This window comes from Elephantulus edwardii, unplaced genomic scaffold (genome assembly GCF_000299155.1).
Source record: "Elephantulus edwardii isolate Elephantulus edwardi_28Jun2011 unplaced genomic scaffold, EleEdw1.0 scaffold00096, whole genome shotgun sequence".
NCBI lineage: Eukaryota > Metazoa > Chordata > Mammalia > Macroscelidea > Macroscelididae > Elephantulus > Elephantulus edwardii.
This window is the reverse complement of record NW_006399846.1, coordinates 8,926,328-8,953,567: the sequence shown is the minus strand read 5'-3', so window position 1 is coordinate 8,953,567 and position 27,240 is coordinate 8,926,328. Positions and strand designations below refer to the sequence as shown.

The window sequence follows — 27,240 nt, the reverse complement described above, 5'->3', positions numbered from 1 at the left end:
GCTAGGGCCCAACACTGAATTAAATTCAGAATTAACTCTTTCAATAAGAATATTTCAGGCTGTGTATTTCACATTACATCAGGAGGCAAAGTAACTGACTATTAACTTTTAATGATGTTAATCTGTAGGTTCAGGTGGTCGCAACCTGATTTTATCCCCATAGTCAAGGTCTCATGACTCTTTTTTCATATTTTTAACATTACTTATGATCATTGCCTGAATCAATTATTTCAGTAGGGTGTTTTTAATTCTATTACTCTACCTACTTTAGCTGGGTTGGAGTTATTTGATTACTCTGAAATATGGTCCATAGAGGGCAGGCATGATAAATGCTTACTACTTTCCCATCGATTACTAAACTCTGAGAGCACAGTTCCTAGTGAGTTGCACTGTTAAACCAAAGAATGAACAGCTCCTGTGAATTGACTCTCTGGGGCAGAAAGCCAGGCACTTACCTCCAGCAAGGATTTATAGCCTCAGAAACTAGATAGAGGGCACTGTAAATTGACGCTGACTTGAAAGCAGTGGGGTGTTTTGTTTTGTTTTTTCAGAGTAAGGGGCTGGTGTCTTAGCATCTCCAAGGATAAACAATAATTGGGATTTTTAAAATGTATATAAACTACACACACATAAACATATAGAAGGAAGCTCTGGTGGTAGTCTTTAGTTATTGGCCACATCTCTCTGGTAGTTGGAATCCACCAGAAAGCTCGGGGGTGGGGAGGGAGTGATGGGCAATATCCAACTCTGTGACTTACAGCCTTAGAAACCCAACGGAGAGTCAGCTATGAGTCGGCTTCAACTCAGTGGCAAGAAATGTGTGACTCATATATTTTTGTACATATGTTTGTACTCACTCCCGCATTATCATGAATTCATAAATGCTTATATATTCAGTGCATATCAGTTCACTGCATTAATTCTTTTCGATGCTTTGATCAGTGGCTGTTTCAAGCTAACTGCTGAATCCTTTTCACATGACCTGGTAGTTTGATTTTCTTGTCCCAAATCTGAAATCAGAAATTTCTTTAAGAAGTCCTGATAGCTTTTAGTAGAAATAGTTTTTAGGACCAACTACTTGAGGCATATGGATACATACTGCTACTAATGGAATGCCATCTTTTCTAGATCTTTTAAGGGACAGATGTAGAAACCATATCCTTAAGAAACAAAGCATTAAACGAATTATTTTTCCACTTAAAATTTAACATTATACAGTTACAATTTATTTTTATGTTTACTCTTTCACTGAAGGCTTTGATTCTGATCACATTAACATAATTATTCATGATATATTCTACAACAGTTGCAAAATTATAAAGCCAATATACTACTAAAAAGAAAACCACTCTATCACTTTCTTTGCAGTTTTTTTGTCCTTAAAAATATAAGCCACTTAGAGTTTTAGCTCAAGTACTAAGCTCTGAAGTAATTAAAATTCTTTTTCTTTGTAAATATGCCTGATGTTCAGTTAAGTACATTTAAGACAATTTTCAAATTTTAGAAGTTGTATTTTCTTTGATCTTTGTCAATTTTAGTAAAGGGAGCAAACATTTTCAAAAAGAAATTTCTAAAAAAGAAATTACTTGTAAAAGAGATTAACCCTTTTGCTGTTATTTAGGTTGTTAAGTTCTTTTCCACAGTTTTTCAATTTGCTTATTTGTGTATCTGTATGTAGGAGTTAGAAAGAAAAAAAAATCAAACTTAATCTACTGTTATTGAGTTGGTTCTGACTCATTGTGTGTCAGATCTTCTCCCATAGAAGGGCTGCTAGGTTTGAAATGTGGACTTATCAAAGCATTTTAACCAGCAATTTCCAGTGCTCCTTAGACCATGCAAAATGTTTTCTTTTTTTAGCTAAATTTATTGCTTTTGGATTTTGAGATCTGTGCTACTTGAATGACCTTAATTTTAAATTTAAATTTCTCATCTATTTATGTGAGGAGCTCTGGTGGCCTAGTGGCACGAAGGGATGCTATACTCCCTAAGGCATGCAGTTCAAGGCCACCAGCTGCTCTGTGGAAGGATGGGCAATCTCCTCCCGTGCAATTAACAGCCTCTAAAAACCCTCAGGAAGGTCAGCTATGGGTCGGTTCCGACTCTATGGTACAAAACAACAATCTATTTATAATTTATTGTGCTATATGGTGTGGGGCATGGATACAATTTTGTATTTTCCAAACAGCTACAAGTTGTTATAACACCATTTCTTTCTTTTTTTTTTATTTTATACTGGCTTATTTACAAAGTTTATATACATTGTTTTTCACACCAGATCTTTCCCATTTCCTTCACCATCCTCCTCCACCCATCAAACTGTGTGGCCCTATGATTAATCCCTCCCTTGTTTCCTCATACTCATTATACAATTTGAGACTGCTACCTTATCACAGGTTATATTTCATATACTTGATCTGACGCTGGACTTTCTCATCTGTCCTACTAGTCTATCTGTTCATGTGCCAAAATCACACTTTTAAATATTTATGCTTTAATGTTTTAGTATCAGAATTTGTCCCCTTTCTCAACGCTGCCCCCACCCTTTTTCTGCTGTGCTTTTCCTAGCTATTCTATCTTGGTTTTCAGTTTTCTCGCCACTGGGCCAATTAGCAGCACCATAATAGATGGAGAAGGGATTGAGTTTGTTAGCAATCACAGATTGCTCCGATCCACAATCAACACTCTTAATGCCAGCAGTCAGGAAATCAAAAGATGAACTGCACTGGGAAAATCTGCTGCCATGGACCTCTCCAGAGTGCTGAAAAGCAATGAAGTCATCAGTATAGATACAAAGGTATGCCTAATCTAGGCCATCGTCTCCTCAATTACTTGTTATGCTTCAGAGAGTTGGACAATGACTAAGGATGACAGAAGAATAGATGCCTTCGAGTTGTGGTGCTAGGGAAGAGTCTTGAAAATCAGTCTATCTTGGAGAGGGTGAAACTAGGTCTCTCCTTGGAGGCTAGGATTTTGAAGCTCCACCTCTCTTACTCTGGGTACATGATCAGGAGAGACTGGTCCTTGGAGAAGGAAATCATGTTCAGAAGGGTGGACAGACAGTACAGGAGAGAAAGACCCAGATGAGATGAACTGATACAGTGACTGGGACAATCTGGGTTGATGTGTCAGTATTAGTGAGACTGGCTCAGGACTGGGAAGGGTTCAGAGCTGCTATACATAGATAGGGATGCTATATGTTGCAAGCGACTCAATGGCACATAACAGCAATAACATATTATGACAGATTTGGAAGCAGGACTGGCATCCACTTCCTAAACAACATGCCTCCGGAAACTCTATGAACTCTTGATAAATGTCAATAGTTGTAGATAGGCTTCAGGCCTTTTGTTCATAGGGTCAGTATGAGTCATGTTTGACTCAAAAGCAATAAACAACAACAATATATGAACTTTATCATCAACTTGTCTGGTTTCAAACTAGGAAGAAGGAAAAAAAAAGAAATCCATTGGGATTGGCTTTTGGATTACCTTAATGTTATAGATTAAAGGTAACTGGCAATTTTATATTTCTTTTTATGTTTAAAAAAATGTGGAAGTTTTTATGTGCCATTGTTAAATGTTGTCTAACTCCTAGTGACCCCATGTACAACACACCTAAGCCTTGTCCAATCCCGCATCATCTTCTCCGTCTCCGCTGTACTGAAGTTAGCCTGTTTCACTGAGTCTCTCCCTCTCTTTCTCTGACCCTCCACCATTCCAAGTGTGATGTCCTTTTCTAAGGACTGGTCCTTCTGAACAAAATGCCCAAAGTATGTGAGATGAAGTTTCACCATCCTGGCCTCTAAAGAAGCACTTTCATTGCCCTTCTTCTGAAACAGATTTGTTTTTCTTTTAGGAATCCATGGTCTATTCAGTACTCTGCCAAAACCACAATTCAAAGACATCAGTTCTTAGGTCTTTCTTATTTATTGTCCAACTCTTATGTACAAGTCAAACACTAGAAAATATCATGGTTTGGATGAAGCACACACACTTTAAACTGATAATTGTAACATGTAGTGTTTTAGTGTGATCCTTGGAGCAGATTTGACCAGTGCAGTTTATCTTTTGATTTCTTGACTGCTGCTTCCATAGACCTTGATTGTGGATCCAAGTCAAATGAAATCCTTAACAAGTTCAATCTTTTCTATGTCTACTCTTGTTAATTTTGTTCTAAGGAATTTTGCATTAATTTGTTACTACACTGTAAATGGAGTCTTTTTATGTAGATGTTGCCTGTATATAGAAAAACTACTGATTGTCCTGGCTACCTTTTAATGCACTTAAAATCAAGTATTAGTTACTAAATAAAAAATTAAGGAGCTCTGGTGGCATAGTGGTAAGGAAATGCACTGCTAATGCAAAGGTACATGGTTTGAATCCATAGCTGCTCTATGGGAGAAAGATGGGCACTCTCTTCCTGAGATTAACTGCCTCTGAAAACTTGTTCTGGGGTCTGCTATGGGTTGGTTCTGACTCTGCAGTATGCAACAACAAACACAAATATTTTTCATATTTATTTGGTGAAAGGAATAGCATTCAATCTTTCTTAAAAGCTTATTGTTGCTGTTGCTGTGTACATTAAGTAGAGTCAGAACCAACCCATAGCTGACCCTCCAGTGGGTTAATTGCATGGGAAGAGACTGCCCGTTCTTCTCCTGTGGTGCAGCTGGTGGCTTTAAACCATATGCCTTCAGGATACCAGTGCAGTTTCTTGTCACTAGGCCTCCAGAGCTCCGTAAAAGCTTATTATCACTAACTCAGACCCAAGGATAAATATTGTATAAAACCATTATTGTGGAATGAGTATAAGGATCCAAGAGGGGTGGGAGAAGCTGGAAGCAGAGGGATGTGGATGTGCAGGGGGAGAGGGGATTAATCATGGGGTTGAACAATTTGATGGGTGAGGGTGTGAGGGATTTGAAAGAATTTGTTCAAATTTTTATTAGAATTTCGTAAATAAGCTAATGAAAAGAAAAAAGTCAACCTGGGGAAGGGGAAGGGAGAGTGAGGGGGTAAAATGTGCAACAATGAATGAATGAATGAAAATCTAACTTTTCTGTAAATGTTTGTTAAAATGACAATGAAAAGAAAATGTTTTTTAAACAAAGGTTATTATCACTCTAGAATTTAAATATGTTTCATAAGAAATCATAGAAACTTACCTTTGTATATTCATCTTTGGCCTTGGTGAGCATTTGTAAGATATCTACTTCCTTGCCCTCTCCTGAACTGAGGATCATTGGGGAGATTCCGGCACCTGCTCCTTGATGGGCTTTCAGCTGCTCATACTGAGTTAAGCTAGAAAAGCAGAGGTGAAAATCCATATAGGGAAAGGTAAGTTCAACACAAATGGTTTCTATGTTCCCTCCCCCATTTACAATTATTTTCATTGTGTAATAAACATATTGTTGTTGTTGTTTACTGTCAGGTTGTAACCAACCCATAGCTGACTCTCAAGCAGGTTTTCAGTGGCAGTTAATTGCATGAGAGGAGACTGCCCATCATTCTCTCGTGGAGTGGCTGGTGGCCTTGAACCGTGTGCCTTTGGGATTGCAGCACAGCTTCTTGCCACTAGGCCACACATGTTATTGTTGTTTTATGCCATCGAGTCACCTGTGACTCATAGCGACCCTACAACAGCCCTAAACCCTGCTCTATCCTGTGCCAACCTTATTGTCTCTGACACACCCACCCCCATTACCCCAGTCACTGAATCAGTCCATCACATCGAGAGTCTTCCTCCACTCTCCCAAGCATGATGTCCCTCTCCAAGGACTGGTCCCTCATATATTAGGGTGGACAAAAAAAAAGACAGCTTAGGAATTGAAAGAAGGAAAGTGTGATTTGGAGGCCTGTGTACACTGACAAGGGAGCTGGGTTGCCACAGTCCATTGGGAGTTGCGCTGCTAAACCAAAGGCAGTGTCTCTGGCAACTGGAATCTCTCAGCAGCTTCACGGGGAGAAAGATAAGAAATCTCCTCTGGAGGGATTTACAGACAACCCCTTGGAGGGTTCAGCTATGAACTGTTTCCAACTTGACAGCAATGGGGGGAGAGTAGACACTGACAACCTATATGATCTAGAGTCTACTAGCAGCTATTGAATTAGTTCCATCTCACACTCATCTCACTCCATCAGGTTTCTGAGGCTGCATATCATAATGGAGGAGACTGGGCATCTTTTCTCCTGAGCTGCTAGTGGATTCGAACTACTGGAGATGCCCAGCCTAGGGGCTAGCAGTGGAGTATCCAGAGTCAGAGTTAGCAAACTAGGACCTGCAGGACAAATCTGGCCCACTAATTTGCTCTTGTAAATAAAGTTTTATTGGAGCACAGCTACACTTGTTCATATCTACACTGTCAGTGACTTTTATTGGATCACAGCTACACTTGTTCATATCTACACTGTCAGTGACTGGTTTTTCATTACAACAGCAGAGTTGATTAGTAGCTGCAATCAGGTCTTTCAACTAGTTAATTCCAGTTCAACTCTGCTGAGAGTTTCCATTTCCACTCCCGATATATATAGTCAGAATCTACATTTTAAAGAAAATTCCCAGGTAATCCTTATGTAAATACAGAATGGAATCTTCATTATGTTTCTAACCATTATTTCTTATAGATCTCCTGGTGATTCTTATATATACACATAAGTAGTTGTTAACTGCCATTCTGTAGAGTTGTAGACGACTCATAGCAACCCTGTGAACAAAAGACCTGAATAACTGTATCACTTTCATCATTTCATAAGAATCTTGTTAAAATGTAGATTCCAATTCGGTGTGTCTGGACTAGAAAGGCAAATTTTTAGGGAGGTAGAACTAGAATGAATTTGTTTAAGCCATTGACCTGCAAAGTCTAGAATATTTACTATCTGGCCCTTTTACAGAAAAATTATGCCAATTTTAAATCTAGAATATTTGAAAGGACTCATTAATTTCTGAAGAAATCCAATTTAGAGTTCTCAAACAATAATGGCGAGCTCTGGTGGCTTCGAGGCAAGGAATTGTACTGCCAACGCAAAGGTATATAGTTTGAATCCACCAGCTGCTCCATGAGAGAAAGATGAGCAGTCTCCTCCCGCCTGATTAACTGCCTTTGAAGACCAGAGGGAGGGGGGTCAGCTAGAGGTCAGTTCAGCAACAACAAATACTATGGGAACTTCACAGCAAATCAAGAATTTTCTCTTCCTCATTCCAGAATACTTTGAAGAGTGATCCCAGCAGTTGAAATGCCATTATTCTAGAACATTTTATAAACATGGTGAAGATGCCCTACTAATTCTGAGAACAGGGGGAAGCAGATGAGTGTCTTTGCAGGGCTTTTTATGAATACATAAGAGACTTGTATACGTAAGATTTTTTTTATATGCAGGAGATTCACCCGAGGATTTGTAAGAATTAACTGGGGATCCTGTTTAACTGTAGAATCTGAATCAGTATATCTGGAGTGAAAATGAAAGCTCTCAGCCAGGCACTGAACCAGAATGAGCCAGTCTGAAGCCCTGATTGTGTTGTCTTGAAAACAATGCAGAAGGCGGTCAGATTGTGCTGGTAAGCAGTGAGGTGTTGCCAAGAAAAAGCCTTCCTCCCTTTGTGTGCTTTGACTTTCTGCTCAAATTCTTATAATTGCCATGAAATTTATGATTAAAAAAGTAAAAAAAAAAAATCTGATAATTTACCAAGAGAGCTCATTCTAACTGGAAGGGATCTGAATCCACACAAATCAGCTGCTTATTGCTGGTGAACAATCAATTTCCTGCCCCAGCTGTTAAGTAATTACTGCAGAATGCTGACAATTTGAACATGGCCTCTTGGCAGAGCTACAGGGTATTTTTTAATCTATATGAAATCCTGCTATTATAATGCACTGCACGGTTTACAATAACACAAATGTCCCAGAAACTAGTTGTTATGGAGGTAAATACCAGTTTGAAAATACTTAATCACCAGCTGCAACTTGAGTTAGTTACCTACAATTAGCTATCACAAGCTAGATGTTCAAGGAATCAGTGATTATTATAAAAAAATGCTCCCCATTTTTCATTGCCATGGGGTCATTTTTCAGTCATTTCGCTGCCTCAGGACTTGAAACTGGAATTGGTTCTTTTGCAGCTGGAGGTGCTCTGTTGTGGGCTGCATCCAATCACAGGCTCAGATACAGCACGTTGAGGAAACTCATTTAATTTGAGGGTTTCTTGTTACCCATCCCCATAAATAGGAGAGAAATAGCTGCCCCTGAGTGAGCGGGTGTGTGTGTGTTTAACAAACACAGAGAAAACAGCAAACCGGTCCTCTGAAAGCAAAGCAAAGGCAGAACAGAAACATCGTAAGGTATCATGAGATTAAAAGAAAATGAGATTAGTAATAAGGAAGGGATAAGAGTGTCGACTGATAACTAAATTAACATTAACTCAGAAATGTCTGAAGGGATTGAATATAAGGACTTTCCTTAGCATGCACTATGTTTGGGACAAGAGAGAAAACTGGGTTTCTACAGATGTGGTTTTGCAGTTAAATAGGCATGGAAAGAAACCAGGAACCTGAAAGAATCGGAAACTGGTTTTTGAATGGCTCTGGATGCTCTCTTTAAATAGACAGATAACTTATTTGTAAAAGCAACAAACTTCTCATTTATAAATGAGGAAACTATGAAGGAAAATTGCCATTTAGAAGAACTCTTATTGTTACATATATTTCATACTGGTGGAAAAAAAAATGAGTCATTACAAGATGATAAATCTTACCTAATGAAAATATAGCAAGTTCTTTCTTGGGTCTGTTTTTCATTTATTAAGTAATATTAAATGTTTTCTGGGCGACTGTGAAAGGATTGCAATAAGATTTATTCTATTAGAAGTCTAGTATAGTAACTCACATTTAGAAATACAAACTAAGAAACACAAGAACCTGAAAAATGCTCAACTTTCAGCACTTACTTTTTCATAAGCTCTGCAATTCTTTGGCACTCTTCCTTGTCATAAAACCAAATTCCATAAATGGACACTGCAAAAGAATACATCAAATTGTGACCATCTTCAAATTAAAAAGTGGAAACAAATTACTTTTTCCACACTAAAGGGAAATGTACACTTATAGTACACATGGAAACCATCACCTGAATTAAAGCTTGAAAATCTAGCACTGAAACTTTTAAGCCCATAAAGAAAACAATAATGGGTCTTATACAAAGACAGAAAGGAACATATACACTCCCTCTCCCTGCCTCTATGTAGATTCTGACATTTAGGGACTCTGGAGGATAGCATAGAACTGCCCACAAGTTTCCAAGGATATAGATCTTCACAGAGGCACAGACTGCCTCTCATTTTTCTCTTATGTAGCAGCTAGTGGGTTCAAACTGCTCACCTTTTGGTCAGCAGTCAATTGCATAACCATTAAGCCACCAGAGCTCCTCAAATAAAGATACACACTTTCAATTAAGTATGTTTTATTTAACATCTGAACATAATAGACATTTGGCAAATGCTTCCTAAATAAATACAGATGAAAAATAAAATCAGAATTTAACATTCTGATCTTAAATATAATTTCTATATTACATTTACATATTTAATAAACATATCTTTATTCTTTAGGAATCAGGAACTCTATGCACAAATTACACATAGAGGGTGCTCCCTGTCCCAGGTATATGCTAACTGGAAATCTGCCTTGTGTAAGTTAAAATAGAGTGCTGGCAATAATAAAATTTAGTAACAAAACTCTGATTTCAACTCAGAAAGTTTACAGATTTCAAAAGATTAGATCAACTATGATTTAAGCATTTAGTAATGAGACACATGTGATCCAGTACACATGCTAGTATACATTCAGTAATTTTCAAGAAGTTGTATATTATGTGTTCATCTATATAATTTTATAGTAAAGGCTGGAACAGTTCTAAAATACATTTATATATATCTAGTTAAAAATCTGGTGGGCATTAATCATGTAAATAATGCATTAACTATATAGAAATTTTTAAAATCTTCATTGAAAATACTAGCAGTATTATGATTAAGCCAATAAAACTGGCAAAGAATTATAAAAGGGGAAATGTTTCCATTTTAAACCTTTAAAACAGTTATATTAATCTGATTTGATAATTTAAACAACTGTGATATTATAACCAGTCCCCCCATCCCCTACATTTCTCTAACAAATGTATAGAACTTCTGCTTCTTGTCAGTAACAATTCAGATATCAAGATGTAGAGGGAATATTTCTGCTGGTGCTATTTTCAGGAGAAGGAGCCCTGCTGCTGTAGTTAGTAAAGTGCCTGGCTACTAATCAAAAGTTGGCAGTTCAAATCCACCAGCCACAGCTCGGGAGGGGGCAGTCTTATCCTATTGAGATTTACAGGTTTGGAAACTGAGTAGAGGATTGTCACTATTAGTTGAAAATGACTCCCTGGTAATAGGCATTTTAAGTAGATAATGTAAAAAGGTTGTGCTGCAATTTTAAAGGCCTATGGTTCATATCCAGCAGCTATTCTGAAGGAAAAGATGGGCAGTTTCCTACCATGTAATTTATTGCCTCTGAAAACTGGAAGGTCAGCTATTGGTCAGTTCCAACTTGATGGCACACAACACCACTGTAAAACAGGAACTTATTAATAATGTGTCAAAGGTGGCAATTGGGCTTTTAAGCCTGTTTTTCAGTATCATTAATAGATCAGAGATTTTAAGCTTACCCACCTATATTAGAGGGAGGGAAAATGTGAAACCCTCAAACCTGTACCAACTCTTTCTTGAACAGGATCATTCTAATCTCTTAGATAGAAATATTGTTAAATGGAGGGAGCTCTGGTGACTTTGTGGATAAAGAATTGTGCTGCCAATCCAAAGGCAGGAAGTTCGAATCCACCTGCTGCTCCATGGGAGAAAGATGGGCAGTCAACTCCCGTGCAATTTACAGCTTCAGGGAAACTGGATGGTGGGGTCAGCTGAGCTCGTTCTGATTCAACAGCAATAACAATATCATTTATTCTTAGACAAACATTTCTCCATAGTATATAAACAGTCTTGGGAGGAGGACATCTGAGCTCTGAAGTGTAATACTATGAAAGAATTTTTATCTAAAGAATTCTTTCATCTCAAAATCATTAAATATGTATCCCAAAACTTTATATTCAAGGTTACCTCCAGTCCATCAACACTAATTCCTTCTCTAATTCCCACCTAGGTTCCTGTACCTTATTCTTATGTTCCTGTAAGTAAAAATACATTGACTGGATGTGGCTATTCAGCCACTTATAAATCCAGATATATTTGTGTGTTTTGATGGCTTCAGTCTTATCACAAAACTAGAAGCCTGGCCTATTTTTTTGGTTACAGTGAAAATGTTCTTACATTGGAGTCTGAATTTTCTAAAACTGGAAATGTGGTTAACAGGGAAGAGCAAAAACAATCTGGCTTTACTAAGGAATCTGAGGCCCCAAAACAGAGAAGCAGAGGAAAAGCCAGCCATTTGTATCTCATCAGTGGGATATACTAATAAAAATATTTTGGATTTAATTTTGTGTTATTACACATTGGTGGCATCTGACATAAGTAACTGGGTTTTCATAAGGGGAAGATGCCAAGGAAACTGTTGATACAAACAGCAAAGCAGTTTGACACTGTCATAATCATGAGGAAGTGAAATGCAGACTTAGGAAAGAAAATGCTGTGGAAAACATCTTTCAAGTGTCAAAGCAGAATGAAGGAAAGCCTGCCTTTTGTTGTAATTTTTAAGACATGATGGTAATATTTTTAAAACAGGACAGTTTTCCTCAAAAGCAACATAGCAATAAAATGAAAATGAGACAATTTTGAAAACATTTTTTTGTCCTTGTTAATATGTATTTTGAAATTAAAAAGCATGAAGCGGGGAGTGGGGGGACCCAACCCTCAAACAAACAGATTTGCCAGCAATCCTGGATACTGAAAAGTGCCAAGCACGAAGATAAAGTGTAGAACTGGGCCGAATTTTTCTCTCCCTAAAATAGTTTTGCCACTTGAGCTGCATTCCACTGGGAGAGGGGCAGTAGATGGTATTAAAGTGCGCATTCCAACTGAAGTTTTCTGCCTCTCGGGCCCAAGGTTTCCCAACCCTTGGCCAGACCTATCACTCTTCCATACAAGAGGCTATATCAGAAGCAGCTCGTGGTGATATATAAAAACCAGAGATCATCATGCCTTAGGGAGGTGATGAGCTGACAGGCTGACAAAAGCCATTAACTTCACATTTCAATCCAAGTTTTCCTGTAGCCACTGTGTGAGAGGCCCTGCCTCCGTGGGCAGTAAGCACAGCAGGGGAGAAAGAACAAGATAAGGCTGAAAAGGACCAAGGGAGAAGGTGTGGCTTTCAGAAATCTAAAACTTTAAAATACTGATGGTAGCCTAGATGTGCAGCAACGTGTGACGCTGTGCAAACTTCTGTACCATTTAGATGTTAACGACAAGAATCTGAATTTTTGCTTGGCTTTAGAGAATTACCAGGAGCAAAGCTCCATAACGAGAGTATTTATTTATTGTAAAAACTCAGGGTACTTATTAGTACACATCTGGAAGTCCACAATGCTTCGAGCCTTTGTCCAGCCTGCTACACCCCCATACCAGCCACTTGATAGTCATCTGTCGGCCGAAACAGAGATGAAGTTTAAGGGTACCTTGGTGCATGAAGCTCAACTTAACTGTTTCTACATCTCTCCTGGAGGTAAGAAATCCTAGGAATAGGAAGAATATGCTGACATTCACTGTGGAACACTCTAATGACACCTAGAAAGTGGGGCTCCACTACTCTAGGGACATATATGTTTGGTACTGCATTGTGGTGAGTTATGTCAAGTTGGGTAAATACATTCTTAACTGAAAACAAGTTGAATGTCAGGCAAAGGCAACACAATAATGCTTTTATATATCAATGAAAACACTAAACTTTGACATTCCTTTTAATGTCAAGAGAAAGAATGTAGACATCACACTTTGCATGTTAGATCTCATGCCTGAGCTGGTGGGGTTTTTTCTGCCTCCACAGACAAGCCAGAGAGCAAGCTGATTACACATTCTGTAAGGGTATTTTCTTTTTCAATTTCTTGAGTAGAAAAAATCTAACCCTGTTCAAGTTTAGAGGCAAGTTAAGAGGTTGTTGGAGGCAACATCAAATGTCACTTAAATGTAACTTTTTACTTAAAAACACTTTCATTCTTATTAGCAAGATTCATTAATTTATTTTGGAGGTTCTTTGAGGGTTTACCCCACTCAGTGTATATTGAAGGAGCCTTGGTTGAATAATGTATAATGTGTTGGGTTGTTAACCAAAAGGTCAAAGGTTCTAATTCACCAGCAGCTCTGAGGGAGAAAGATGAGCGATCTCCTCCCCAAATGATATAAATCCTCAGAAATCTGGTGGAGTTGGAATAAATTGGACAGCTGTGGGTTAGTTTGTATTTATAAGACCTATTTCTATTCAATGTATTATTTTAAGAAAATTGGTTGTTCTAGGACATTTGTTCTGTAGTTTACCCAAAATATCACTCAAACCCCAAATTCTTGAATGAAAATTGTAAGGACTAAAGCAAAGATTCATGCTACTATTTGTGTAATGTTAAAGAATAAAGCCTACTTACATACAGTTAGTAATTTGATGATATAAATCATAATATATGGGTAAAATTGAAATAGCTAAGATATCTGATTTAGTAATGCTTTCCTGCCACCTTTAAAAAAATAATTTCACTAATTCTTCTTAAAAGGACATGGAAATATGTATTTTTCATAATCAGTATGTAGTAAGAAAGGCATTTAAGTGCTCTCTTTTCACTAGACAAGCCAAAGAAACATGGCAGTGTAACTCTAGGCACTTAAGGATAAACTAAAAAATTTTAAATTCCTTCAAATACCATTATTTTCAGGGTACCCTCCCTTCCTGAGTGGAACAGTAATCTCAATTGATGGACATCTAATCATGTATTTAAGGAGCTCTGATATAATAGTAAGTTAAGTGCTGGACAACCAACAGGCCAACAGCCCTGTGTGGAAGGTGGGCTGTCTCATCCCACTGAGATATACAGTAAGGCAATGGCCATGGTGCTGGGCCATGAGCTGGATCCCACTCAACAATGATAGGTTGGGGGCTGGTTTGTTTAAGTTTTTAAAATAATATGTTTGTTGTAAATACTTGCTTTGAGATTGTTCATACAACATTTGATTTACTGTACTGTTTATCTAGTACAGGTTTCTGTAAGTTTGACCACATTGTTGATGACTTGGGTTCTAGCATTTGGTAGAAAGCATATACATACAGCTACTGATAGGGATATACTACTACTCATCTGAAAAGTTAAAAAGTTCTTAAAAATTATTAAAGATAGGGCTGAGCAATGCTTCCCTGGAAGCAAGCTAAATGTTTGTTCAATGGCCTTACCTCACCACGGAGGAATCTATGGGCTACTTAGACAAAAAGACTTTCAAGTTAATGCTTCTGAGTTCAATCTGTTTTCTCTAAAATATGCCCCTCCCACAGACTTAGAAATGAAAAAAAAAGTATTCAATTTTTTAAAATATATTTGGCTTGATTATAAGTGGCGGGGAACTACTGTAGTCTTTTAAAATCAAGGTTCATGTAGATTCTAAAAAAAGAAGAATGAAAAGAGGGAGGAAATGAATGAGGAATAAAGGAAGGGTGGGAAGGAGAAAAATACAAGAAAGAAGAAAGGGATCAAAGGAATTTGGAATCCTAGTATTGGTAGTATTTTTACACAGTAACTGCTAAGCCAGCAATTAGGTTATTCATGCACTAGCACCCCCAGAAAGGAAACAAAGGCCTTGTTTGGCTGACTTAGTGCAGATCCCATCTTTTTCCCCATTTGGGATGATTTGCTCAAGACATGCTTTTTTTTGGCATGTTCTTAATGCCTTGAAAGTAATGATCTTTCATTCACAGAAGCCTTCGCTTTCCTGACCAAACACGGGCAGTCTCGTGAAGCAGAATCTTCACTGGCCGCAAAAAGCCCACATAGCACTGCTATCTTGGGCCATGGGCCTGGTTCTTTTCATATGCTACAGTCTGACTACACTTCACAAATCAGTGGTCGCATGATTTTGGTCTATTGGAAGGCTCACAGTAGTTGGGAAGGGCTTTCTATTTTATGGACAACTGATACTCATGAAAATTATTTAGGAAATAGTCGAAAATCCAAACAGATATGCTGAAGTAAAGACAACCTTCCATTTCTAACTTCAAGTTGGTACTATTAAAATGATTTTTTTAAAAAAAATATTCATTGCTGTGGGGTCAAGTGTTTCAGAGACAGTGAGGCTGGCTCAGGATAGGGCAATGTGCAGAGCTGTGTTCATAGGGTTGCTATGAGTTGTAGTCGACTCAACAGCTCAATAACAACAACATACTAATTTGGATTCAACTAATGTGTAGCCTCCAACTCTAAATAACAGCTTTTACCTTCAAGGTAAAATAGAATTTGTCTCTTAAAAAGCTTTCATTTCAAACAACAGATAGATACATGCAATGCCATTGAGCCTTGCTGATCTCCATTCTGTCGCTGTTAGATGCCACAGAAATGCCTATGGCTCGTTGTTGTGTGTCATTGAGTCACCTCCAACTCACAGTGACCCTATGTACAATAGCTCTGAAGCCTGCCCTGTCCGGAGCCAGTCTCACTGACTCTAGCACACCTACTTCATAGCGAACCTATGAATAGATGTTAACCTTGCCCTATCCTGCACCATCCTCATGACCTCTGTCATGCTTGCACCCACTGCTGTAGTCACTGTGTCAATCTATCCCGTTGAGGGTCTTCCTTTCTTTCTCCGACCTTCCGTCTTTGCCAGCATGACATCCTCTTCCAAACACTGAGCTTTCCAGAAAGCATGCCTAAACTATGTGAGAAGAGATGAAACCATTCTTGCCTCTAAAAAGCACTCATTTTGTTCCCAAAATGACAGTCTTGTGGTCTGTTACTACCTTCAATCTTATGATAAATCAGATGGAATTATGTTTATTATATACCAATTTATCAATTTTACTCATGTCATGAAAAGTTCCTTTAAGAGATTTTAAAAAATAAGTAAACATTAAACATTGGGGGGAAAGATATACTTAATAAATAGAAATAGAAAAAAGTTACTCTGCTGTATTGCTCATTTAAATGTATATTTTTTCCTAATCTTACTGGTTAAGTTCCACATCTCCTAGATCACAAACATTGAACATAGTTCCCCAAAATGTCTTCCCTCTGTATCATGTTCAGTTCTTTGACATAAACAGTCTCCTGAGATACAGTCCCAGCTTCTTTTATATTTCAATAGTTATAGCCTTTCCAAAACAATGATGATGATGATGACTAGGGAAAATGAATAGGTAAAGGATAGGACACTTGGAAAGCAGTGAAAAAATTCTGAATAATATTGTAACTTTGAACACATGATAATTATGTACCTGTCAAAACAAAGTAAAAATTATGTATCTGTCAAAACAGAGTAAAACCATTATAAACTATGGTTTTTAGTTAATAATAATGTATCACTATTGGTTCAGTTATAACAGACTAATGTAACAAACTAATGCAAGTTGTTAATAGGAGCAACTGTTGCAACAGAAATGGGGTATACACAGAAGTTTGTCTACTTTATACACACTTTTTCTATAAACCTAAAACTGCTATAAAAAGAAAGTATACTGACATGCATACCCACATACACTCCATACTTATTTATACAACTAGACTATGAGTTTCTGGAGAAGAGGACTATGAAAATATACACAGCAATGTACCTAGCATGTGCTTTATAGTAAAAAAGTATTTGCTGGATTGAATAAAAATCTAAGACTGGGATTTTATACCCTAATATCACTGTTCTATATCTTGGCATAATTAAACATTACAGACCAGAGGTCCTAGATTCTCTTTATCATCTGATTACACCTTATATGATGAAGATTTTTCATACATTATCCCCTTTATCCTCCAAACTTCAGTTTATTTTGTTTCAAACATGGCATTCTTTTTTTACTCCTTCTTTATTATTATTAATTTCAATGAACATTTACAGAGATTTTGGATTTCCATTCATTCATTGTTGCATTTTTCTCCCTGCCCACCCCACCCCCCAACCCCTAGTTCACTCTTCTCTTTGAAAAGTAAAAGAAAAAATTCCTTCATTGGTATACATTCCCCCTGCAACCCCCTGCCGCCGAGTATACTCCACTCTGCAACCTTCATTCCGGACTATTATGATAATAATCATAATGCTTTTAAACTGTTTTATACTGCTTTTAAACTGTTCTCTCCCTCATCCATTTCAATGCAGTATACATAATTCATACAGTTTTTCTCATTCTTTTTTTTAAATTTTATTTTATTATTTTTGTGTGCGTGTACCATCAAATCAGATCTGACTGGTACTGGAGGAGATTGCCCCTCCTTCCCCGGCAGAGCATCTGGTGGATTTGAACCGTGCACCTCTGGGATTGTAGTTGCAGCTTCTTGCCACTAGGCCACCAGAGCTCCCCTAGTTTTTCTCATTCTTACCCTAACCCTGATGTCAGTCCCATTCTACAGCAATGGCACTATGCAGTCTTTGTCCTTTTGTGACTGAGATATTTCACTCAGCATAATGTCCTCTAGGGTCACCCATTTTGAATAATATTGCAAGAATTCCTTGTTTTTCAATGCAGCATAGTATTCCATTGTATGAATATACCACAGCTTCTCTATCCATTCGTTTGTTGATGGGCACTTAGGTGATTTCCAACTCTTTGCTATTGTGAACAAAGCTGCGATAAACATGGGTGTGCATATATCTGCTTGGATGGCAGTTATGGTCTCTTTAGGGTATATTCCTCCCAGTAGTGTAATTGCTGGGTCAAATGGTATCTCTATTTGCAACTTTTTGAGAAAGCTCAAATATGGCATTCTTAGGCATAAGTAATGCTGCTGGAATTTTGTCATTAAGAGGCAAGATCTCTTGTTTCTATTAATCTAGCATTATGTAGGCACTGGAGCTCTGGTGGTCTAATGGCAAGAAGCTGGGCTACAATCCCAAAGACTTGCAGTTTGAGCCCACCTGCTGTTCCATGGGAGAAGGATGGGCAGTCTCCTCCTGTAGAACTAAATTCCTCTAAAAACCCACCGGAGGGGTCAGCTAAGGGTCGGGTTCAACTCTGTGGTACATGACAACAACAACAACAACAATGTAAGCATTAGGGAGCTCTGGTGGCCTACTGGTTAAGAAGCTCCACTGAATGTTGAAGGCATGTGGTTTGAATCCACCAGCTGCTCTGAGGGAGATAGAGGGGCAGTCTCCTCCTGTGTGATTAATTGCCTCTGAAAACCCACTGGAGGGTTGGCTATGAGTCATTTCAGACTCAAGACAAACAACCACCGCAGTGTACTCAGCTGATATGTATTTGTTATTACAACAATTCTGCCATCTACTATTCTTCCTGACCTGCTGGGCTGTGGCAACTTCAGAACTCACAGAATGTAATTAATATGCAAAACCACATGTATTTCTCTTCATTATGGAAGAATACACAACAAACTATAGCAATAGTTTGATCACAAAAGAAAAAAGAAGACCTTCACATTCCAGTTGTGTGAGATAACAGTGCTTTGAAGTTTATATTCTCAGGTATCTAAATTACCTTAAAAATGCAAGATTTAAATGCAATGTCCATTACACCGGTAATGCTTATTAAATATATGCTAACTTAAATGAACCCCAACATAGAGGGGGAAAGTCTAGTATCATACGTTTGAAACTCGGGAAATTTAAAACATAGAAAGTATCCATACAGTTTCAATGTAGAACAGACTTCTTTGTATCTAGTGCTTAACAACTGCTGAAAACAGCTAGTATAAAACACATAATAATCACTGAAAAGTTTTAAAGACACTACGGAGCAATTATCTAGACAGAGGAGCCTTGTGCTACTTTCTAACACAAATGGGCCAGAGGGTCTGTCCTTCTTCCAGTTTTATTTTTGTTGTTTATTAAAAAAATTTATTCATTCAGTTAATTCATTGTTGCACACTTTCTTTCCTCCTCCTCCCTTTGCCATCATGACTAATGCAGCAATACCATGGGTGTGCATATATCTGTTTGAGTCATGGCTTTACTTTGTATAGAGTATATTACCAGTAGTGAATTGCTGGGTCAAATGATATTTCTATTTCCAAATTTTGGAGAAAGCACCAGCCCACCTTCAATAGCAGCTATACATTTCCACCAGCAGTGAATAAGGTTTCCAATCTTTCCACAATCTCACCAGCATCTGTTGTTTGCTACCCTGTTGAACTTTGCTGTTGCTACTGGGATGCGATGATATCATAGTTGTTTTGAAATGCATCTCTCTAATATCTAGGGAGTTTGAATATTTCTTCACCTGTTTGTTGCCAATTGAATGTCTTCTTTGGTGAAGTTGTCTATTCACTTCCTGTGCCTATTTTTGCAATTGGGTTGTTTACCTTTTTCTTGTTGAGGTATTGGAGTATTCTATAAATTTTAGATATGAGTCCCTTATCAGATATGTCATTGCTGAATATTTTATCCCAGGCTGTGGGTTTCCTTTTTACTCTATTGAAGTTTTTTTGATGTGCATAGGGATTTGATTCTAAGAAGGTCCAATTAATCTATTTTATTCTCTCTTGGATGTAGGTTTTTCATTATGCTTGGAAGTCTGTTTAAGCTGTGGATTAGGGCTTCTAGAGTTGTTGCTAGCCTCTTTCTGATGAAGTTAGTTCATAGTCTTTGGTTTTACTCTTAGGTCCCTGATCCACCTTGAGTTGATTCTTGTGTGTGGTGTGAGGTGTTAAGTTTTGCTTAAGTTTTCTGCAGATGGTTTTCCAATTTGGCCAGTGTTGTTGTTGTTGTTATGTGCTGTCGAGTCGCTTGTGACTCATAGCGACCCTATGTACAACAGCCCTAAACTCCGCTCTGTTCTGTGCCAATCACACTGTCTCCGACACTCCCATCCCAATTATCCCAGTCACTGAATCAATCCACCTCATAGAGGGCCTTCCTCTCCTGCGCTGTCCCTCCACCCTCCCAAGCATGATATCCCTCTCCAGGGACCGGTCTCTCCTCACAACATGTCCAAAGCATGTTAGACGAAGCCTCAGAATCCTTGCCTCCAAGGAGCCACCCGGTTTAACCCTTTCCAGGACAAATCTGTTTGTTTTCCTAGCAGTCCATGGTATTCTCAATACTCTTCTCCAGCTCCACAGCTCAAAGGCATCAATTCTCCTTCTATCCTCCTTGGTCATTGTCCAACTCTCTGATGCATAACAAGTGATTGCAAAGACCATGGCCTGTATCAGACGCACCTTAGTCTCCAGAGAGACACCATTGCTCTTCAGTACTTTGGAGAGGTCCCTAACAGCAGACTTTCTCATGGCAATGTGCCTTTTAATTTCCTGGCTGCTGGTGCCAAGGCTGTTGACTGTGGAGCCAAGCAAACTAAAGCTGTGTACAATCTCAATCTCTTCACCATCCATCCTGATGCTGCCAATTGGTTCAGTGGTGAGAATCTTTGTCTTCTTGACATTGAGCCTCAATCCATATTGTAGGCTGCAGTCCTTGACACTCTGCAGCAGGCACCTCAGGTCCTCTTCAGTTTCAGCAAGCAGGGTTGTGTCATCCGCATAACCAGATTGTTGATAAATTGTCCACCAATCTTGACCCCACATTTGGCCAATAGCATTTTTAAAGAGGCTGTCATTTCCCCACTTCACCTCAAAAAATCAGTTGACCATAGGCAGATGAGCTGATTTCTGGGTTCTCAATTCTATTCCTTTGATCTTTATTTCGTTCACTGGTCCAATACCACTCTGTCTTAACCACTAAGGTTGTGTAGGATTTGGAATCAGGGAGTGTGATGCCTCCTACCTTTTTTCTCTTTTTAAGTAGTGCTTTGCTTATCCGCTGCCTCTTAATTTTGAAGACCATGGCCTGGATGAGGTACACCTTAGTCTGCAGACTGACATTATTGTTCTTTAGTACTCTAGAGAGGTTCTTGACAAACTGCAGTTTGTCTTTTTATTTCCTGACTGCTGGTGCCGAGAGTGTTTATTGTGGAACCAAGCAAGTTGTAATTATTAACAATATCTCTTCTCTATCAAGATGCTGCCAGTTGGCTCAGTGGTGAAAATCTTTGTTTTCCTGATGTTAACTTCAGTCCCTATTGAAGACTGTTTCAGTCATTTTTGGATAATCTTCAGCAGGATCTTGCTTGTGCGTATATTAGTGATACTGTTCGGTAATTTTCACACTTTGTCAGGTCACCTTTTTTGGAATGGGAATAAATAGAAATATCTTCTGGTCAGCTGGCCAGGTAGTTGTCCTCCATATTTCTTGGCACAACCAGGTGAATACTTCCAGGGCAGCATGTGTTTGTTTAAACATGTCGATTGGTATACTATCAATTCCTGGGGTCTTGTTTTTTGCCTATTCCTCAGAGTAGACTGAACTTCTTCCTTTAACAGCATATGCTCTTGATGTTGTTTCAACTCTTCTGTATCAGCCAATTATTTTTGGTACAGTGACTATAAGTTCCTTCCATATTCTTTTGATGCTTCCTGCGTCATTCAACATTCTGCCTTCAGCATCCTTAAGTACTGCACCTTGAGGCTTAAACTTATTCTTCAGTTCCTTCAGCTGAAGAAATGCTGAGCGAGTTCAGTCCTTTTGATTTTCTGACTCCAGCTCTTTGTAAATGTCTTTATCTGTCTTGTCTTCCCAACCTGCCCTGTCAAATCTTCTGTTCAGTTCCTTAACTTCTTGATTTCTTCTCTTTGCTTTGGCTTTTAGCTCTTAGCTCTTTAGTGCAATATTCAGAGTTTCTTGACATCCATCTTGGTCTTTTCTTCCTCCTCTTTGTAATGACATTTTGCATTCTTCATGGATAATATTCTTGATATCCTCCCACGGCTCATCTAATTTTTGGCCAGTAGTATTCAAAGCCTCAAACCTGTTCCTGGGATGGTCTTTAAATTCTGGTGGGGTAGACTCAAGGTCAAACTTTGGTTGTTGGGGATTTGATCTGATTTTCTTTAGCTTCAATTTGAACTTGCATATGAGTAGTTGACAGAATGTTGCACAGTCAACACCTGACCTACTTTTCACAGCTGATACTGAGCTTCTCCATCAATTTCCCCCCACAGATATAGTCAGATTCCTGTGTAGACCATCAGGTGCAGTCCATGTATACAGTAGTCATTCGTGTTTCTCATAGAAGGTGTTTGCAAGAACAAGTCACTGGTTGTACAGAATTCTGTCATTCTGTCTTCAGCCTCATTTTTTTTAAAATTTATTTTATTATTTTTGCTTGAGTGTACTGTCAAATCAGATCTGACTGGTACAGGAGGAGATTGTCCCTCCTTCCCCGGCAGAGCATCTGGTGGATTCGAACCGTGCACCTCTGGGATTGTAGTTACAGATCTTCAGCCTCATTTTTGTCACCAAGTCTATGCTTCTTTCTTACTGATCCTTCTTCCCTGTTCCCAACTTTTTGATTCCAGTCACCCACTATTATCAAAGTATCTTGGTTGCATGTTCTATCGATTTCCAAATGCAAAAGTTGACATAAGTCATCTGTTTCCTCCTCTTTGGCCCTGATAGTTGGTGCTTATATTTGAATAATAAGGATATTAGCATGTCTTCCTTGCATGTGTATGGTTATTATACTGTCACTCACAACATTATATTTCAAGATGGATCCAGAAATGGTCTATCCCTATAATGAACACTAATTACATGCAAAGTTTTGTGTCAGGACAAGGAAACAAAGATGCTTTACTTGTTAAATATTTTAGAAAAGATTTCAGAATCCAATTTTTCTCTGCCAAGATTTCAACTTCTGCCATGCAAAACTGGGTTCCCAAAATCCAAATGTAAAATACAGTCCGTCTCCAAACCACAAACACAGTGTGTAAGTCCAAGTGACATTATTATGTAGATGTTTCTTGGTAAAGCTGGAATTTTGAGAGGTTTTACTTCAGAATAAAAATAAGAGTGACTTCCTTTTACTTTTACTCACACACAGTAGTTTTCTATTGCCATCTATGGCTTTACCACATGTGCTCCTCCTGACCTAAGAATGCCAGATTTTTAAGTTAAATAAGTTTAGAGATGCAGATGCACTTTTCCCATCAAATCCATGTGACGATCTGAGACATGAGTCCACTAATCAGCAATGACGGAAGTGCAGAGGCTGTGTTAATTAGTGGTCAGAATGCAGTATTATTTAGCCATATTGATTGTATTTATATGTCCATTTTTTTGAGCAGCGATCAGGTATCACAACACATGGAAAAAAACACTTAAGAAATCCAGACATACAGCCAATATCCCAATGCTCAAAAGTGAAACTTTCCTTTACTTAAGGCTTTTTTTTCAGAGCCTTCCTTAATCTAGAGAATGCTGGTTCCTCAGATAAATAACCTCCTTCAGAGTTTAGACCTTTTCCTTTCAGCGTGATCTGAGTGCTAAGAAAGAGAGGCTAAAAAGTAATTCTGGGTTTAAGGTCAGACTGACAAGTTTCATCACTCAAGTCAAAGCAGATGTGTAACCTTAATCAGGTATTAAAGCACATTAGCTGTCTGCGTAATGGTTCATAAGGAATAGACAATTCCCCTCCCCCTCAAAGTTAGAATGGCAAAAAAGCCTTGTAGACATAGTAAGACTCAGTGACTAAGTTATGATTTTGAACATTTTGGTAGATGTCTTTCTTTCTTATTAAATAGCACAGATTTAACTGATAGAAAAAGTCCTAGAAAGTTATCTAGTATGGTGACTGTCTCTTCTCCCAAGAAATGAAAAGATCCTAAGCAGTTTAAATCCACAGCTGCTTCCTGGGAGAAAGCTAGGCAATCTCCTCCCATGTGATTTATAGCCTCTGAAATCCTGCTAGAGGGTCAGTCATGAGCTGGTTCTGACTTGATGGCATATAACAACAATAACAACATACAAGACTATGTAGGTGGCCTAGTGGTAAGAATCTTCACTGCAATCCCAGAGGTATGTGGTTCAAATCCACTGGTTGTTTTGTGGAAGAAGGATAATCTCCTCCCGTGTGATTTATTGTCTCTGGAAACCTGTTGGAGGGCAAGCTGTGGGTCGGTTCTGACTCTATAGCATACAACAACTACGATTGCATGAATACATAGGTTTGCTTCTTTGTCTTTAACTCTATATTGCCCATGAATTTGAATAATTTTACTTTAAAGGAGTCTTACACTGTTAAGCAGATCTCAGATCCTTGATTTGTTTTCCCTGGAGATGCAGAGAGCCTATTTTATGCCATCCAGTCATTTTCAGCTCAGAGCAGCCACACGGGATGGAGTACATCCCTATAGTTTTTGAGGTTGTTGGTCTTCCTGATTCATGCGGAGACTTTGGGAAAGCTGGACAACTTTGTAGCTCCTTCTCAATCAGCTCTTTACAGAATATCCTCATAACTTTGTCTCAAGCATACTCAGGTCCCAGAATGTTGAACAAAAATTCTTTTTTATATGCATATATGTTGTTAGGTGCCATCAAGTTGACTACAATGTATAGCGACCCTATGAATGAACAGATCTGAGCCTTCTCCTATCCTGCACTGTCCATATACTGTCTGTGATGCTCAAGCCCATTGTGGGACTCACTGTCCATCAATTCATCTTTTTTAACATCTTCCTCTCTTTCACCCACTCTTTACATTTTCCAGCATGATATCACTCTATAAGGACTGCTACCTCCCGAAATATGCCCAAAGTTCCCCCATTCTTGCCTCTAAGAAGCACTTTGGTTTCATTTCTTTTAAAACAGATGTCTGTTCTTTTAGTAGCCATTGGGATATTTAATACTCTTCTCCAACAACACAACTGAAAGGCATCTCTTCTTTGGTCTTCCTTATTCATTGTCCAAACTTCAGATGCATAGAAAGCACTTGAAAATATGAAGGCTTGGAGCCAGCACTTTAATCTTTACACTGACATCACTGCTCTTTAGAATTCTGGCTAAGTCTTTGGTAGTCAATTTCTCCAATTAAACACATTTTAAAAATTTCTTGACTGTTGCTAACAAAGATGTTGATTGTGGGTCAAAGTAAAATTAAACAATTGACAACATCGATCTATCTTTTCTAAATCTATCATGATTTTGCCTATTGGTCCAGTGGTGGTGGTGGTTGTTTTTGTTGTTGTTATGTGCCGTCGAGTCATTTGTGACTCATAGCGACCCTATGTACAACAGCCCTAAACCCTGCTTATCCTGTGCCAATCGCATGGCCTCTGACACACCCATCCTGATTACCCCAGTCACTGAATCAATCCACCTCATAGAGGGTCCTCCCCTCCTGCGCTGTCCCTCCACCTTACCAAGCATGATGTCCCTCTCCAAGGACCTGTCTCTCCTTACAACATGTTCAAAGTATGTCAGATGAAGCCCCAGAATCCCTGCCTCCAAGGAGTAGCTTGGTTTAACCCTCTCTAGGATGAATCTGTTTGTTTTCTTGGCAGTCCAGGGTACATTCAATACTCTTCTCCAGCACCACAGCTCAAAGGCATCAATTCTCCTTCTATCTTCCCTAGTCATTGTCCAACTCTCTGATGCATAACAAGTGATTGCAAAGACCATGGCCTGTATCAAGCACACCTTAGTCTCCAGAGAGACACTGTTGTTCTTGAGTACTTTAGAGAGGTCCCTAACATCAGACGTTGCCATCGCAATACGTTTTTTTATTTCCTGGCTGCTGGTGCCAAGAGTGTTGACTGTGGAGCCGAGCAAACGGAAGCTGTGAACAATCTCAATCTCTTCACCATCCATCCTGATGCTACTGATTAGTCCAGAGGTGAGAATCTTTGTTGTCTTCTTGACATTGAGCCTCAGTCCATACTGAAGGCTGCAGTCCTTGACCCTCCGCAGCAAGTGCATGAGGTCCTCCTCATTTTCGGCAAGCAGGGTTGTGTCATCTGCATAACGCAGATTGTTAATAGATCTTCCACCAATCCTGACACCACACTTCTCATAGAGCCCAGCCTCTCGGATAATCTGCTCTGCATACAGGTTGAAAAGGTATGGAGATAGGACACATCCCTGGTGTACACCCTTCCCAATTTTGAACCATGAGGTGTTACCCTGCTCTGTTCTAACGACTGCCTCTTGGTCCAAGTATAGGTTTCGCATTAGCACGATTAAATGTTCTGGGATTCCCATTCTTCTCAGAGTCAGCCACAGTTTGTTATGATCCACAGTCAAACACCTTTGCATAATCAATGAAACACAGATAAACATTCTTCTGGTATTCCCTGCTTTCAGCTAAGATCCACCTAACATCAGCTACAATATCCCTAGTACCACGACTCCTTTTAAACCCAGCCTGGACTTCCGGCAGTTCTCTGCTGATGTGCTGTTCCAGTCGTTTTTGGATAATCTTCAGTAGAATCTTGCTTGCATGTGAAATCAATAATATTGCTCTGTGGTAAGGATATATAAACATCCTCACACATGCTTGCTATGCATTGCAGGCAACTCAACCAATAACATTCCATGCACAGGTTTGGAAGCAGGAGTGGCATCCACTTCCTAAATAAACATGCCTCTGGAAACTCTATGAACTATAAATGTCGCTTGTAGAGGGGATTCATGGGGTCACTATGAGTTGTGCTCGAAGGCAATCAAGAACAACAATAACACACATGCTTATTTCTTATCTAGATCTGTGCTGATTTGGCAACACAGAATACAAATTAGATAGGTCTCTGCCCATGAGGAGGCTAGTAACTTACTACTCTTATCACTGCCTTCTCCTTAGCCTAATCAATAGCCAATTGGTGGCCAAGCAAATGATTCAAAATGTAATCAAAGTAAAATGAGCAATGCTACTTTCAAATGAGAACCTATTTTGTTTACAAATATGACTTTATTCCTGTTATTTATTAAGTGTATCAACAGGTACATCTATGGAGTTCTGGTTCAAATCCATCAGCAGTTTTACAGGAGAAAGATGGGCAAATAAATGTCCTACTCTCCAATTTATAACCTCCAAAAACCTACTGGAGGGTCAGCTATGAGTTGACTCCAACTTGATGCTGATAAGTTTGAGATTTTTATAGGTACAAGGATATGGGTACACGCATGCAGAGGTGTCTTGGTTTGTTTTTTTTTAATAACTAGAATCATAATTCACACCTCATATATATTCTCTAATAAGAAAAATATCTACAGTTATATTTTATGACTTTATTGACTA

General features: G+C 38.7%; 1 protein-coding gene across 1 annotated transcript in view; it reads right to left on the bottom strand.

The window, feature by feature from the left end:
- DCP1B (decapping mRNA 1B) overlaps positions 1-27,240 on the bottom strand; it is an 86,176-nt gene that overhangs the window by 20,436 nt on the left and 38,500 nt on the right. The window contains exons 4-5 of the mRNA XM_006891312.1: positions 8,940-9,006; positions 5,165-5,300 (exon numbers count right to left, since the gene is read on the bottom strand). Coding sequence (XP_006891374.1) covers positions 5,165-5,300; positions 8,940-9,006 — 203 coding nt within the window. The remainder of the gene's footprint in view (positions 1-5,164; positions 5,301-8,939; positions 9,007-27,240) is intronic.